At 37.4% G+C, this 17,934-nt stretch overlaps 1 protein-coding gene across 1 annotated transcript in view; it reads left to right on the plus strand.

Moving 5' to 3' along the window:
• The window catches only part of LAMA3 (laminin subunit alpha 3), a 360,924-nt gene that overhangs the window by 133,748 nt on the left and 209,242 nt on the right, over positions 1–17,934 (plus strand). The window contains exons 15-17 of the mRNA XM_007487607.3: positions 12,867–13,001; positions 14,051–14,188; positions 17,588–17,634. Coding sequence (XP_007487669.1) covers positions 12,867–13,001; positions 14,051–14,188; positions 17,588–17,634 — 320 coding nt within the window. The remainder of the gene's footprint in view (positions 1–12,866; positions 13,002–14,050; positions 14,189–17,587; positions 17,635–17,934) is intronic.

Below are 17,934 nucleotides of genomic sequence, written 5' to 3' on the forward strand. Positions count from 1 at the left end.
CAAGAGGTGGGGCAGTTGGGTGGTACAATGGATAGAGTCCAAGTCAAGAAGACTCAAATCTAACCTTAAACATTTATTGACTGTGTATTCCTGGGCAAGTCAGTTATCCTTTTTGCCTTAGTTTCCTCATCTGTAAACTGAGCTGGAGAAGGAAGTGGCAAAGCACTCTGGTATCTGTGCCAAGAAAACCCCAAATTGGGTTGTCTAGAGACAAACATAACTGGAAAACTACTGAACAATGAAATTTAAGAGGTGGAAGTGAAAGGACAGTCTTCTGTGTATGGATGATAGCCTGTATAAAGGGTGGGAGAGAGGACATCAAGGATAACTATTGTCCTCAGTTTGCCTGGAATGTAAAGATTTTAGAGTTGTGATTTTAAAATCTAAATTAATTTGGTCGCCAAGGAAAATCCCAAATAATAAAATACCCAAGTCAACTGGAAATTATGGTGATTTTAATTAATATTGAGAGAAGGAATTAAGGAGAAGAGAGTGAGAGAGAAAAGAATTAATTTAAACTGCTCCAGGAGTTAAAGGCCTTGGCCAAAGGTCTCCCTTGAGAGTCAAAGGAAAGGGTAGTCTGTCTTATCACTCACCACAAGTCTCAGGGAAGCTGTCTGAGGTAGCTCCTCTAGGCTGAGTTCCTGGATCGAACTGCCTGTATGTCCGAATGTCTTCATTCTGGCCTTTACATTCTCTTTTTAAAGATCTTTTCTCTTGTGTCACCTCCCCTAAATTTTCACATTTACCAATCACAGCAGACGCTTTTCTCCAAGACTGCCCATTCTTTAGTTCTCACCTTCTCTGGTTAGATTATATCTTTTGAGCTATTTCACACTTCTTTGTTAAGTTCACCTTTTGTTAGTTACTTGACCTTTTTGTGATTATTTTAACCTTTATAGTTATTTAACACATTTTTGTATTAAGATCTAAAAATAGACTTAGCTTAAAGTTCTAGCTTCACTATAAGGTGAGAACTAAGTACCTTCATTGTTCAATCAGGAGATTACAACTTTATCTTCCCCTAAAGTACAGTCTAAGTAGGGTGGAATAATTTTTAAAGTTCACAGGAATGAGCATAGTGGGCAAGGGGAAGGGAAATGAATCTTGAAAACTAGGTTGGAATGAAGTCATGAAGATCTTTAAATGCCAAACAGAGGAATGGGCATTTTATCCTAGAGATAGTATGTAGGGGAATGACATGATCAGACCAATCCAGAAATGTTGGTTTGGCAGAGGAGACTAGAGACAGAATGGCAAATGGGATGCTATAGCAGTATAGCAATCAACAGGTGATATAGATGAGTGAAGAGAAGGGGATAGACAAAAAATAAGTTGTATTGACAAATGATTGGCTATGAGGGGATAAGGAAAAAGCAATCAATCAACAAATGCTTATTAAGTGCTTACAATATGCCAAGTGCTATAATTAGTTCTAGGGATGCAAAGAAAAGATAAAGGAAGAGTCATGGATAACTATTGTGAACCTGGGCACCTGGAAGAATGTTGTATACTTGAGAAAAAGGGAGTTAGGGAGAGTATTTAAATTTTTTTAAAATTTAAAATTAAAATTTTATATTTATTTATATCATTTATATATTATATTTATCATACATTATATTTATATATTATATTTTTATTATTCATATCCATATGTTACATATTAATTATGTTCATTATTTATACATTTATGTTTATTATTTATGTTTGTTATTATATTTTATGTATGTTATATATATATATTTTATATATATATTATATTATTTATATATAAATTTTATCATTTATTTTTAAATTTTAGACTTCCAAATTCTCTCCCTCTCCCACTCCTTTCCCACTCAAGGAGAAAGTAAGTGATGTGATATCAGTTATATATACATATATTTTGTATGAAATCATACAAAACAATATTTTCATATTAGCCATATCTTAAAAATAAAAACAAGAAAAGTAAAGAAAATGAGAAAATTATACTATAGGTTGGACTCCCGGTTCATCAGTTCTCTCTCTAGATGTGAATAGCATTTTTTCATGAGACCTTTGGAATTATCTTGGACATTTTATTGATCTGAATAGCCAAGTCTTTTACAGTTGATCATCATTATAACATTGGTGTTACTGTGCATAATGATCTGGTTCTTCTGACTTCATTTTGCCTCATTTCATATAGTCTTGCCAAGTTTATTTTTAACCACCCCACCCCTTCCCCCGTGTCATTTCCCAGAGCACAATAGTACTCCAAGTGATGAATATTTTAGAGAGATGGTGAGTTTCACCTTGTACCTGGTGAATTTGATATGACAATGGGGAGTAGAGATAGAAATGACCAGTAGGATTGTTTAGGACTGGATCTAAAGAAAGATATGAGGGCTTAAGTTTGTCATTTCTAGATTTTTTTTCACTTTTCAGTTGATTCTTAGCTGCCCACAAAATTGATCCAAGTGACCTGATTTGGGAAAAGAAAGCATATATATAAGTCCCAACTCTGCCCCCCACTGTGTTATGGTGGGCAAATAACTTAATTTCTCTTTGCCTTATTTCCTCATCTATAAAATGAGGGTTGGACTAAATAGATCATTAAGGTATCTTTACCCTACTATTTTATAATCTAGATTCAATGATCGGATGACCTATATTAGGAGACTTCAGCAAGAGGGAGACAAAGTAGTGGGCGAATAGAGTTATGAGAATATTTCAAGGGCTGTAGAAAGCTTTTCCCATCTAGGTTATAAGATGGTCTATAGTCTGAAGAATGGTTCTTTAACATCTAATATCAACCTTCCAGAATTCGTTATGTAGTGGTACTGGGGTGGAGTGGAAAGTAAGATTGGTTAGCCACTCATCTTCAGTTCCACACTACTGCTAATTCATTGTCTAGATGAATTTTCTGGTATCAATATTCTCTCTCCATTCTAAGAAGTCATATAAAAGAAGAATCTATAATACTCAGTTGTGTTTCTAAGCCACTGGCTAGCAATTGCACTGTGGAAAAAAAAATCTGTGTTTTAAGTCTTTCTCTCCCCTCATGGAATGAGACAGTATATCTAAAGTACTTTTCAATTTTAAAAGATAGTACTTTGCAAACCTTAAAGTACTATATAAATTATCATCTTCCTCCTCCTTCTCCTTCTTCTTCTTTCTCCTCCTCCTCCTCCTCTTCCTCTTCCATCATTTTAGAAATACATCTTGTTCCATACTTTAAGGAAAAGGCACCAATAAGGGAACTCAAAAGGAGAAAAGAAATTCATAATTACCATCCTGGAGTCTTTAAAGGGGGTTGGGGGCATGAAGCAGAACATTGCCACAATAAAGTATTTGTCCTGACATGGCTTATGTCCATTTGGTTCATGAATCCTAGCACCTCTTCTAATGCCTGCCTTTGCTTATATTTCTGGCTTTGCTGACTTCTTGGGGCTTTCCAGGTTCTTGATGGCTGGTTCCTGCCTAGACAACTTTCAGAACTAGAAAGCTCATCCCTTTAAGGAACTTCAGGGTCATGGCCAGTTCAGGGGAGTCCTCTTCACATTTTATGAAGAGATGAATCTTTGCAATTAGTTTAACATCTTATTAGTGGCCCCTTCCTTTCTATGATTGGATACCAAGCTTCCTAAATTGGGGATCTCTTACAATTCTAATATGGCTTGGGACATTGGGGGACTCTATAGTTAAGGCATGTGCTCAGATCTAGGTGCTCCCTCTGGTGGTTTGTGGGTACATAGGGAAATAGCAACACGGTGGATATTTCTTCCTCTATCTGTGCTCTCCAGGAGTTTGTCCCTAAAACCTATATTGTGGTTCTTGGCAACAGTGACCCAGACTGGAATGATGGCTGTGATGTTTTATTAAGGGGAAATTGCTATGGGGATGTCGAACCCCAAGACCACCAATTCTTACTCTCCTGGTTGCCAAGGCAGGTGTAACAGGCATTCTCCAATGAGCTTACTCACTGGCATTCAGATACTAAATACCTACAAAAGCCTTGTCCCTGAAACAATAAGGATAAGTTAGGACAAAAAAGATCATGTCATCCTTGTTACAGCAGAATTCTGTAGAATACAGAACATAGAGTGTTGAGATTGGAAAGAAACTTAGAGATATCTCAGAATCTTTTTTTATTTTTTACTTAATTTTTTTCAATTACATGTAGAAACAGTTTTTGACAATCTTTTTTGACACTTTAAAATTCAGGGGATAACTTGGTGGCTCAGTGTATTGAGAGCCAGGCCTAGAGATGGGAGGTCCTGGGTTCAAATCTGGCCTCTCATACTTCCTACCTGTGTGACCCTGGGCAAGTCACTTAACCGCCATTTCCTAGGCTGTACCACTCTTCTGCCTTAGAACCAATGTACAGTATTGATTCTGAGATGGAAGGTGAGGTTTTACTAAAAAAATCATGAAATTCAGATGTTTTTCCTCCCTTTCCCCAATTCCCCTTTGGTAGTGAATAACTTGATATAGATTTTACTCATACTTTCATGTAACTCATATTTCCATATTGCTAATGTCATAATAGAAGTCATATATCACACATACAATAGAAATCTCATGAAAGAAATTAAGTGGAAGACCCCAGCTTCGACGTGCCCTCGGCAGGTCCTTCTTTGGCTGTGGATGACATTTTCGTCATGAGTCCCTCGTGGTTGTCTTGGAGGCTTGCTTTGCTGATAATGGTTTGGTCCTTCACAGATGATCCGTCTCATAATCTTGATGAGGAAACTGAGACTCATCCAGAGAGATGAGGTGACCTGCCATATCACAAAGCTAGTTAGTATAGACAGAGTGGATATGGAAGGGAAATAGAAAGTCACAGTCAAGTTAACAACGTTTATTAATCACTTTGTGCTGAACATAGTATAAAATTCTGAGGATAAAAATATAACAAAATGAAAAAATAGTAACTGCTTTAAATAATATATAAAATAATAATATAATTATAGATAGCATATTAAAGTGAAGCTGAAAAGGAGGGGAAGTGGGGAGAGAAGATACCCATTCATTCACTTGACTGGCCTGGGAACTTTTCTTAAAATGAAGTCTGGGGAAGGGGCAACTAGGTAGCACAGTGGATAGAGTGTCAGGTCTGGAGTTAAGAGGATCTGGGTTCAAATGTGACCTCAGACAATTCCCAGCTGTGTGATCCTAGGCAACTCTCTTAACCCCAATTGCCTAGTGCTTGCTGCTCTTCTGTCATGGAATTGATACTAAGACCAAAGGTAAGGGTTTTTGTTTTTTTAATCAAGAAGAAAGTACAGGTATCCCTTTTATATTGCAGGGATTTAGGGGCCCTGTGCCCCTCTAATATGGAAAATTGTAAAATATTTAAGTTCTGCCTTTGTACCAACGAAGTGTACATTTTTTCTTTCTTTTATGGGGTGTTTATAGTACCTTACTGCAAAATTTAGGTTTAGTATTTGGGATAGGATATATAATTTCTAAACTTTTTTTTGTGTTGTCTGCAGCTTTTGGGAAACTCCCTCCAAATTCCCATTTAATTTCTTCAGCTCATCTGCAATATATTGAAACCACAATGGGGAAAGTTGCCATGCAGTAGCCATGTAATTCCATTGAGTTTAACAAGTATTTGTCCACTGTGCCACCTCTCTTTGTGGGCAGAATGGGTAGATGCCTACAGTGTAAACTAAGGGGACATGGGGTTCTCTCCCTCCTTCATGGAGCATCACCCATCAGAGCTGACCCAGTGCCAGAAGGATGCAATCCTAGAAGCAATTCATTTCATTTAGGTATAATTAACCCTTTGCTCTATGGCTTTGGCCCTCCAGAAAGGCCCATCAACAGGAAGAATTAATAGCTTATTTAGCCCATGGAAGGAGCAATTTTTACCTGTTCTCCTGGCCTCAAAGCTAAGAAAATCTGGGTTATATATAACCCAGTCTGATACGTCCTGGCTCTGTGATCCTGGAGAGGAGCATAACACCTCACTGCTCTGGACAACTCTTTAAGACTAAATTTTAGAAAAGATGCCAAGTAGCATTCATGGATGGTGTTTCCTCATCCAGGATTTTCCTCCATTGGTGGAATGAAAAATCTAGTTCCTCTCCCTGTTTAAAATATTAGAACAGCTTTCATTTCTCAGATGAACTAGACAGGACCCTAAAAGAATGAAATTTAAGAACAGACTTTTGATTTGATTGGGAGGGGAGACTGGGGTAGAGGAGAATCAAGGGAGGGAAAGGGGTTGGAGAGGGAGCCGAGGAAATGTCCCTAATCTGGAACCCATTTGGAGTGGCTCGGTTTTGCTGCTGAGTGAAGCTTCATCTCCAGAGAGGGCAGAGGGAGAAAACTAATGGACTAAAGGGAAGGGTTGAGGGGTGGAGAAAATGGTGGTGGCTGGATGGGGATGGGAGGGAGTCTGAAGAGAAATGGCTTTCTTCAGTTGGCTTTGTTACTCCTCATCTGGCAGAAGATGGGAGAAGTTACATAAAAGGGAGTTTGAGGATTATCTATAGATTTCCCTCTGGCTCGTACCTCCAAGGCCCAGTCAGCCATAAGAATAGATTGTAGTATGGTGGTGCAGAACTGACTGCTCTGTGTGTGGGCTGCCCTCACCTGAGGGAGCTGCCAATTTCCTGGCACCAACAAAGAAAAATGTTTTTCAACCACTACAACTAAGAAGCTGTCCCTGAGTCATGAAGAACTTTGTTTATCTTTCTCCATACCCCTTTTTCCCTTTTCATATTAGAATCATAGAATAATAACAATTTGATACTTAAAGGACCTGTGGCTTTTTCACAGCTGGATTCCCTCCATTGGTACCAATTGTAGCCTCTCCTTGAGTCAGGAGTAGGTCTTTCAGAGTTATAGGGATGGGAAAATTCATTGTGCCATAGTCTAGATGGTGATGAGCCTCTCTCAATTTAGGATGATCCTCAGATAACAGGTACCCAATTTACCAAGTCTTTACAGCTTGGTAGGATCATAGGATCATGGATTTAGAGCTTGAAGGGATCTCAAAAGTCCTCTAGACCAGTCCCCTAACCTCTCATTTAACAACTGAAGAAACTGAAGTCCAGGGAAAGTAAGTGACTTGCTCAGAGTCATAAAGCTATTAAGTGTGGTGGTGGGATTTGAACCTCAGTCTGTAAATCTAGAGTCAATGCTCTTTCTGTTATACTGTCTGCCTCCTGGCAGAGCTTGTGCTTCCCTGGCATGGCCAGGTAACCTCAGGTTACTTTGCGCCATGGCAAATCAAGGAAGAATCAAGTGGGATAATATTTGTAAAGCATTTAGCATGGTGCTTGGCATAGTAGCTTTTACGTAAAATCTAATAATAATTAGCATTAATATTAATAAGAATAATATAATTCTGTAGGTTTATGTGGAATATTATAATCACTTGTCTTTATAGAGCTTTTTATAGCTATTAAGCACTTTCACATGCATAGTCTCATTTTATACAGACAGCTCAGTGGATAAAACACTTGACTTAAGAGTTAGGGAAAACTGAGTTCTAATCCAGCCTCTGACTCTTACTAGCTCAAAAGACAGTATATGATGGATCTCGAATTTGAACGCAGGTACTCAGACTCCCCAATCATGGTGTAAGGTAGGCAGGTCAATGATCATTTTTACTATTTTACAGATGAGAAAACGGAGACCCAGAGAGGTATTTACCTAACATAAGACTAGTAAATGAAGAAGCCAGGATTTAAGCCAGTCTTCTGATTCTGGTTCCTTTTTACTTGTAACCACTTGGTGGCACTGTCTGTTAGAATTTGGAGGTTTAGGGGGAAAGTGAAAAGGAGAGGAAGGAGGACTTACTTTCTGCTCTGGCCCCTACCTTTGGAATCTGGGGCATGTTCCCTCTGAACCACACCTTTTTCCTCCAACTGGACAAAACAACTCTCTCTTTTTATATATTTATTTTTATTTTTTCAGTTACATGGAGAAGTGATTTTTGACAATTGTTTTCTGACATTTTAGAATTCAGATTTTCTCCTCTCTGTCACCCCCTCCCCTCAGCAGTAAATGGTCTGATATGGGTTATACCCAGACTTTCATGCAATATGTTTTTCTATATTGCTCATGTCATGATAGAAGACACATATCACATATATAATAAAAATCTCATGAAGCAAATAAAGTGGAAGATGGCCGGCTTTGATCTACACTCAGACTCCAACTGTTCCTTCTTTGGCTATGGGTACCATTTTCATCATGAATCCCTGCTGGTTATCTTGGAGACTGGCTTTGCTGATAATAGTTTAGTCCTTCACAACAACTTCTTCTTCATAGACCTATGCTCAAAGGGACTAATGGGTGAAGACAATCAACTGATCAATAAGTCAATCAATATAGATTTATTAAATACCTTTTATATGCCAGGCATTGTGCTAATTGCTTGGAATATAAATACAAATAATGGAATAATCCCTAAACACATGAAAGCTTACATTCCAATGAAGGAGGCAGCAAGTACATATGAATATGTACACAGAATAGAGATAAAGTGAATAAATAGAAATAGAAAGAAAAATATAAGGTTCTTTGGGAGGAAAAGCACCAGTTATTGTGGGAATCAGAAAGATTTCATTTATAAGATGGTGCTTCAGGAAGAGAGATCTCAGTGGAAGAGGTAAAGAGGGAGTGCATTCTTTTTTTCTTGGAATTTGCATTGAAAATTGCATTTGGAATGGAAATGGAATGGAAAGTGCATTCTTTTTCATGGAAAACACTTCTGTATTGGTCATAGTGTGTGTGTGTGTGTGTGTGTGTGTGTGTGTGTGTGTGTGTGTGTGTGTGTGTCCTAGTGAGGAGAGAGAGAGAGAGAGGGAGAGAGGGAGAGAGAGAGAGAGAGATTTAGGCCAGGTTGCATTAAAAAAAAAAATCCTTACTGTCTGTCTTATCAATTCTAAGACAGAAGAACAAGTAAGACCAGGCAATGGCAGTTAAGTGACTTTCCCAGAGTCCCATAGCTAGGAGGTGTCTTCCTGACTCCAAGCTTGGCAGTCTATCCACTATGCTACCAACTACCCCTGCAAAGAGATTTAAAAGCAAAAAAAGAGGAGTTTATATTTTATTCTTGAGGCAGCAGGAAGCAACTAGAATTGGTTGTGTTGGGAATTCACATGGTCAGATCTGTGCTTAAGAAAAATTAACTGGCCAGTAGTGTATGGGATGAATGGAGTAGAGAGAACCTTAAGGCAGAGGGACCAGTTAGGACGCTGTAGCATATTCTAGGTGAGAGGTGGTAGTGTTGTTGTTCAGTCATGTCTGGCTCTTCATGATCTCATTTGGGATTTTCTTAGTGAAGATACTGGAGTGGTTTGCCATTTTCTCTTCCAGTTCATTTTACAGATGAGGAACCCGAGACAAACAGGGTTAAGTGACTTGCCCAGGGCCATACAGCTAGGAAGTGTCAGAAGCTAGGTGAGTCTTTCTGTCTGCAAGCTTGGTACTCTATCTGCTTTACCACCTACCTGCTTACGAGGTGCTGAGGATCGTGTCTCTGAATGGAGTGAAGGTTGGAAAGGCAAGATTTGGCAATTTGTTGGAATTGGGCGATAGAGTGTATGAAGTTGAAGACGGTATTACAGTTATCAATCTGGAATGGTGATGTCTTTGATAGAAATATGGAATTCTGGAAGAGGGAAAGGTTTAGGGGGATAGATAATGAGTTCAGTTTTGGACATGTTGAGTTTAAAATATACATATATTCAGTTTGAAATTGGGCAATTGATGAAAGCTCTGAAGTTCAGAGGAAAGACTATGCTGTTTCTCTTTCTCTCTCTGTATATATATATGTTCATATATATATTCCTATATGTAGGTATGATTCATAAAAGTTAAAGTTATATATGTATATGTATACAAATACATCATACATCACCTCATCAGTTTATATAGGTTTAACTATTATGGCTATATAGATTGACACACAGGCATGTATTCCTATTTATATACTATTCATATATGAATGCACATGTATATGTACATGAACACATGATTGTATACATAGCGTATGCATAGACAATAATTAGACCTATGGAAGCTAATGAGGTTACCCTGACAATGTATTGTTGAATACTATGGCTAACTGGCACCTATGTTTAATCTAGGGAGCAGAAAAACCCCTCTAAATTAAACTTAAATTCTGTTTTTTGTGAAGTTTGTTAAAAGTTATTAATAATCTAAATCACAAAAATGGTCATAGTTCAGAGCCCTCAAGCTATTTTAGAAATATGCCACAACTTAGCCCCTCTAACTATTTTAGAAAGTGAGACTGGATCTTTGTCTTCCTTTCATAGCAATTTATTAGTTTGCTTTGTTGCAGCTCCTTTTTTCTTTTTCTTAAAAAAACCAAACTTTAAAATAACTACTATTATGAATTTAAAGAATGCTAAAAAAAGAATCTTTTATATATACAAAGTAGAATAGAAAATGATGTTTGTGAAAATGTGAATCTCAATTAAGTAGAGCTTGCTTTAAAAAAAAAGCATATAACAATTTCAACATGTTCTTTTCAAAACTGTCCTACTTCTCTGTGATTCCTTCCTTGTACTATCTTCTGGGAACTAACATATACTTCACTGATTCTCTTTTTCTTGTCAATGTTATTGATACTTCCCTTCTTACTAGTAAATTAAAAAAACAAAACAAAACAAGAAAAAACCCACAATCCTTATAACAAATAAGCATAGTTAAGCACATATTTTCCATGTCCAAGAATGTAAGTCTGATACTTCACCTTGAGTCTTTCTCCCCTCTGTCAGGAAGCGGATAGCATCTTATTTTAGCAGACTTCTAGAATCATGGCTGATCATGATTTAGAGTTCTTAAGTTTTTCAAAAAAATTTTTTGTTGTTATTGTTACTATGTAAATTGTTCTCACTATTTTGTATGAGTTCATACAAGTGTTCCCAGGTTTTTCTGAAATCATCCATTTTGTCATTTCTTAATAATATTCCATTACTTCATATACCATAATCTGTTCATCTATTCCCCAACTAATGCTCATTTTTTGTCTCCAGATCTTATTACTACATTGTTATAAATATTTTTTGTGCATGTGGGTCTTTGATATCTTTAGGGTATAGATCTATTAACAGTATCATGGGATCAGACAGTATACACATTTAGGGGGTACATTCCAAATTGTTTTGCACAATGTTTAGAGCAATTCATTACTCTACCAACAGACATATTGGTCTTCCTTTCCACAGCCCCTCCAAAAATGAAAATTTTCCTTTTTCTGTCATCTTTGCCATTCAGATAGGTGTTTGGTGCAACTTCAGAGTGGTTTTAATTTAGAATTTTCTAATTTTTAGTGAGTTGGAGTATTTTTCTCATTTGATTATTGATAGCCTCAAAAATTTTCCCTCTTTGTTCATACTCTTACCATTTATCTGTTGAAAAATTCCATCACCACTCCCTTTTGCAATTAAGAATTAACACAAAATTATGACCAGTCTTAATTTTACACAGGTGGAGGGTGATGAACAGCTTCTAAAGCACTATGAAAACCCAGAAATGGGGACACTGATACCCTATTGGTGGAACTATGAACTGATCCAACCATTTTGGAGAGCAATTTGGCATTATTCCAATCTAGCAAAACCATTATCATTGCTAGGTTTGTTTCCCAAGGAGTTCAGGGAAAAAGGAAAATGTTCTATATGCTCTAAAATATTTATAGCAGCTCTCTTTGTGGTGATGAGGAACTAGAAATTGAGGGGATTTCCATCAACTGGGGAATGACTTAGCAAGTTGTGGCATGTGATTAAAATGGAATATTATAGTGCCCTAAGAAACAATGAACAGATTATTTTCTTAAATATTTGGAAAGAACGATACAAAATAATGAAGAGTGAAATGAATAGAACCAAGAGAATTATATAAAGCTATAGAAATAATTGAAGAATGATTGTACCTCCGGAGAAAGAACTGATAAATAGAAACACGAAAGACATAATTTATATAGATATATCTTTTTGTTGGGTGGTGCTTCCTGGGTTGTGGGAAGGGAAGTCAAGGGATGAGATACCTGAGCATAAATTTTATTAAATAAATAATTAAAAAAGAAAACCCAGAAATTGGGAATAATTTAAAGAATAGAAATTAATAGAATAGAAAAGAATAGAATTTAAGGAATAGAAGAGTCTTAAAGTAACTGCTTCAAAAGTGGAGGTGAAGAGATAAACCCAGTTCTGTCAGTCACAAACCCCTTCTTCTTAGGGTTCACCCCTTTGGGAGAACTCAAGCTGCCTCAGTATCTCACCCATTTAAAGGTCCTTTTTGAGCATCTCTAACTCAGGCTTTGTAACTTCCCCTCTATATTCTACCTTTGGTTCTCCCCTGCTTATCCTTCTCTGAAAGTTCCATGCTTTCCCTTCTTCTTCTTCCCTAGTTTTCCACATTCTTTCCCAACAGGCAAGCCTTATTGGACTATAAGTCCTAAAAGACTATGCAGCAAGGTTTCAGAACATTTTCCTGCCTGCACGGAAATTGGGTCTGAATACACAGTTATAAATACCATCCCAACATACTTTCAGTCTAGTTATCCATAGAAGACAAAGGTTTCACTACCTTCTCTGTTGCCCCTAAATCACCTATTAGTCTTGGGGCAAAATAGTTTCAAATTAGAAAGAAGGATGCACACATAGAGGGTCTGAAAGAGGCCAACAAAAACAACAGAGAGATTGGAAAAAGAGGAGGAGAGGAACTAATTATAAAAAATGTCATGAAGCTTCCAAGGATGATAAAAAGGTAAACCACTAAGCTTTTTTTGGTTTGGAATCTGGCAGCTGTTTTTATATAGTTGGCTAGAAACCAAAAGATTGAGGCAAAGTGAATAGTTCTCAAGATTTTAAAAAATATTTGTAGTTCACCTCTTTTGTTTTTGCTCCCAGAGTGTAACTGTGACCCGCTTGGCTCCCAGGATGGTGCTTGTGGACCCAGAGGCCAATGTCGGTGCTACCCCAATTATGCTGGCTTGAGCTGCAACCAGTGTGCTCCAGAGTACTACAGCTACCCTAGTTGCTTTCGTGAGTCACCAGTTCTCTTCTTTCCCTAGTTTCCTGTTCTATAGAAATAGCAGCAACAGCCAAGGAAAATTTCCTGAAAAATATTTTGTTGCAAACCTTGGTTTCTGTAGGCAGGCATGGGTAGAAGAGTTCCAATAAAGAGTCAGACAAACTCTACTGTAATTATCATCAGAAAGTACATATTGAGCACTTCTGCACTAGATCCCTGATGAGGAAAACAATTAGACCTGATCTCTGCCTACGGGCAGAAGTTTTGCAATGAAGAGCATGCTTTTGGATAAATTGCCTGGAATGTGACTTGAGTCCATAGTTCTGTTTTGACCTAAAGCCCCAAGTAGTGAGAATACATTTGTAACCATTGAAACCAAAACACTAAGCAATCTGGAACTAAGGGTAGATTAGGAAAGAAAAATGTTTGAAAGTGTTCATTGGGGTTCTGAGTTGCATCTAGGGAGCATCATTTAAGGAATATTAAATGATTTACTCTTATTACATTGACTTTTCAGCCTTTTAAAGCAATTTCTCCTTTGTCAGATGGTCACCAGATGACAAAATCAGACCGTTGACTATGTTGCAACCTAGAATAAAGTTTCTTAATTCCACTTTTGTTCAGTGTCACAGAAAATGATTGGATTCTGAACATGGGGAAAATAGAGGAGAGAGGGGAGAGTTGATCTTATAGCAAGCATATCTTTATATGCTAACCAAACAAAAGAGTTGACCAGAGCTAGGGGAGAGAGGGGAAGAGACAATATAGATTCCTTTTTAACCCTTACTAACCACTTCCTTCAGCTTGTCTACCACTAAAGGCTTTGAGGAGGGAGGAAAGTTAGCTGTAGTTTTTGGAGTGATTTGTACCCACTCAGAAATAAAGAGTTGAAATTAAATCTCCAAGAGAAGAGCCATGTCCTTACCTTAAAACCTCAATCTATCTTCAAGTACTAATTATTGTAGAAGGAAAATACTCCCAAAAGCTTACCTTGCCTAATATAATCATGCTGATGGTTAAATTCTAATTATCCCAAGTCTGATGATGTGCTTCAATCTAGCTTGTCAGTGTTCACCCCTTGGCTCCTACCAGACTACATGTGATCCAGGCACTGGGCAGTGTGAATGCCGACCCGGGATTACAGGACGCCTATGCGATCAGTGCCTTTCAGGAGCCTATGATTTCCCCCACTGCCAAGGTAGGAATGCCCAAATCTCATCAAAGATATGTATCATTAAAATATCATTGATAAATCTCTGGAGATGCATCTCATGGAGCAAATGCTGAACTTGGCATCACAGGACATAAGTTTGAGTCCCAGGTTTGATTTTCGATACCTATGTGACCTTGGGCAAATCATTTAACCTCGATGAACCTCAACTTCCTCACTTATAAAATGACAAAGATGGATTAACTGGCCACTGAAGTCTCTTCCAACTTTAGATCCATGATTTTATGAATAGGTGACTCAGTTCCTTTCTAATTCTAGATCTCTGATCCTACAAAAATCAGTGTTCCATGACATGACTCCCTTCACTAAAATTCATCCTGCTCATTTTTTAATGCTCCATATTGGTGACAAATACCCAGAAGAGTCTCATATTTCATTCTTGTTTCATAGGAAGTTCTAAAACTTCTCTAAATATTGTGAATTTTTGATTTCTTACAATCATCACTCTTCACATGCAGTGATTTCTAGTGTGACCTCTTGGTTGAATCGGAAATCCAACAACAAACTTCCAAATGTTAAAAAGTAGGTGATCAGAATCAATTTCTAGTGATTGGAAAAAGTTCAAGTTCCATCTTTTTTTTTTTAACCCTTACCTTCTGCCTTAGAATCAATACTAAGCATAGAAACACAGAAGACAAACAACTGCTTGATCACATGGGTCGAGGGGGATATGATTGGGGATGTAAACTCTAAATGATCACTCTAGTGCAAATATCAATGATATGGAAATAGGTCTTGATCAGTGACACATGTAAAACCCAATGGAATTGCACATCGACTATGGGAGGGGGATGGATGGAAGGGAAGGAAAGAACACAAATCATGTAACCATGGAAAAATACTCTAAATTAATTAATTAAACAAAAATTTCCAAATTAAAAAAAAAAGAATCAATACTAAGAATTGACTCCAAAGCAGAAGAGTAATAAAGGACAGGCAATGGGGGTTAAATGACTTGCTCAGGGCCATACAGCTAGGAAGTGTCTGAGGCCAGAATTGAACCCAGGACCTCCTGTCTCTGGGCCTGGCTCTCAATCCTTTGAGCCACCTAACTCCCTCTTCCATCTTCTCTTGTTACTTATAATTTATTACTTATTTTCATAGAATCCTAGAATTTTAGATCTATAAGAAACCTTAGAATGCCAGAACTGAGAAAAGGCTATTAAATCAACCAGTTAAGTGGTTGTTGGTGAGCTTGGAATGTCAAGGTCAGGAATCATTTTGCTTGGGAATGAGAAGTGAGTGGGAGGCAAAAATACAGAGGTGTTGTGTATAGATGACTTTTTCTATGAGTTTTGCAGTGAAAGGAAGGAATAGCCACAGGAAAGTGGCTTGACAGTATGGCAGGGTCCAATGAAGGCTTTAAGAATAGAAGAGACCTAAATGCATTATAGTAGATGGCAGGGAAAGAATTGTGACTGATTTGTTGAGGAAACTGAGGCAAACAGAGTTAAGGGATTTTTCCTGCGTCACACAGCTAGGAAGGTACAAAATCCTAATCTTGTAAGCCTTCTCACTAATGATGAGGAAAGCTGAGTTGAATAAAGGAGAGGAGGGAGAAAGGTACTAAAAGAAGGGAGAAAACAGAATAGCTCAATTAGGGGACAAAATTGCCCAAATATCAGAAAGAAACACAATGAACAGACAGAAACAGTGGGGTGGAGGAAAAGCATCAAAGGCAAACAAAGGAAGAATGAGAGGAGAACTGGGAAGGGAGGAGTGTAGAGATAAGGAGACAATTTTAGGGGGAATACGAGGAAGCTGACTTGAGGAAGAAAAGAAGGGATCAAGGTGAGAGGGAGCAGAGAAAGGCAGAAAACTTTATAAGGAGGAAGGCCCTCACCTCATGGTAGGAATTTATTTAAATCAATTTAATTTAACTTAATAATATTTTAATAATAATTAATGTTTTAGTACAGGTAATGGTGAAGTAGCTAGAGTGCCAGGCTTGGAGTCAGGAAGACTTGTGTTCAGGTTGAGTCGTCTATACTTACTAGCTGTATGACCCTAGACAAGTCACTCTATCCTGTTTGCCTCAGTTTCCTCATCTGCGAAATCATCTGGACATGGAAAATCACTCCAGTATCTTTTCTAAGAAAACCCAAAATGGGTTATGAAGATTCAGACACAACAACCACAAAACAAATAAATACACAAATAGCAAATATAACAAAAAACATGAATAACAAAAAATAAATAAAAACTAAATTATCTACAGATTCAGCTCATGACAATGACCCTGCAGCAGTTCAAGATGCTGAATTTAAAGAGGCTTAAATGATTGAATTTACAATATTATGTTTCCTAAATATGCTGATTTATTTTAGAAAAGGTGTCAGTGAGGACTGGGAAACAGTGTGTGGTATAAGTGGGCAAAGAAATTTCTTTCGTCAGAGCTCCAGGGTTTGAGGTCTTAGACTCATTGTCCATCCCCTGGGACCTTGGACAAGTCACTTAACTCCTCTGGGCCTCTGTTTCCTCTTTCCCTAATAAAAAGGGGTCCACCTGAAGCTGCTTTCACGCTCTAGACCAGAGATCCCAAGAGCAGCTGCTTCAGGTATCTTGAAAGTTGGTGCAACACTTCCCTCTGCTGGATGAGAGTCTATCTGCTGAAATTGTTAGCTTCCCCAGGCTCAGTCCTCCCTCTCTTACCCTTCAGCAGCTAACAGAAAGGAGCCTTTACCAGCAATGGCAAATAATGCCTTTATACAAACCAGAGACATCTTGTTTTTTTTTTTCTGAGCTTAATTTTGAAAGACTCTTGGTGATTAAAAGGTATTCTTGCCACTCATCTATTGAAAAGTTGTTTTTTTTTAATCGTGTGTTTTGTGGTGTTAAAAATACTGTGACCCATGTAAAACCCAGTGGAATTGCATGTTGGCTATGGGAGTGGGTGGGGGAAGTGGAGGAAAGAAAATGATTCATGTCACTATGGAAAAAAATTCTAAAATAATTCATTAAATAAAAATAAATAAAAATGCTGTGACCCCATGTAAAATCGATATCGGTGATTATTCTCTCAGATTGGGGGGGGGGGGCGGGGAGAGGAGACAGAGCCACACATGCACACACAGCAAGAGAGACAGAGAGACAGAGACAGATCCAGAGACAGAGAGAGAGAAAGAGGCGGACAGACAGATAAAGAGATAGTGACAAACATAGACAGAAACAGAGAGACAGAAAGATAAAGAAACTGAGACAGAGAATTTGGAATGTAAAAATTAGCAAAGGAATGTTAAAATTGTTTTTACAGGAAATTAGGAAATAAAATATAATTATTTTTAAAATGCCTATAATACTCATAATAAAAAGTCCATAACCCATAACATAAAAAAATGAAAAAAAATTTTTTTAAATCTGATACAGGTTCCAGTAGTGAATGTAACCCTCTTGGTACTATGGATTCCAGTTCTGTAAGTACAATTTCTCAAAGTGTTAAAATTCCAGAATGAATGTTTAATTATGGATGTATAGAATGACTAGTTTCAAAGAGGGTCAGTAGATGACTTTGCAGTATTATGTATACAAAGTTTTCTGTGCCTGATTTATCTGAATAAATTTATATCTTTAAAAAATACAAGTTTATAAAAAAAGTACAAGCTTATAAAACTATCATTGTTTGAGCCATTATGATGGTACTTTGTATAGAAACTGTTAAGGCTTCCTAGAATAAAATATGGAGGCAGGTGCAAAAATTTTTTTAAAGTTATCTA

This window comes from Monodelphis domestica, chromosome 3, assembly GCF_027887165.1.
Source record: "Monodelphis domestica isolate mMonDom1 chromosome 3, mMonDom1.pri, whole genome shotgun sequence".
Classification (NCBI taxonomy): Eukaryota; Metazoa; Chordata; class Mammalia; order Didelphimorphia; family Didelphidae; genus Monodelphis; species Monodelphis domestica.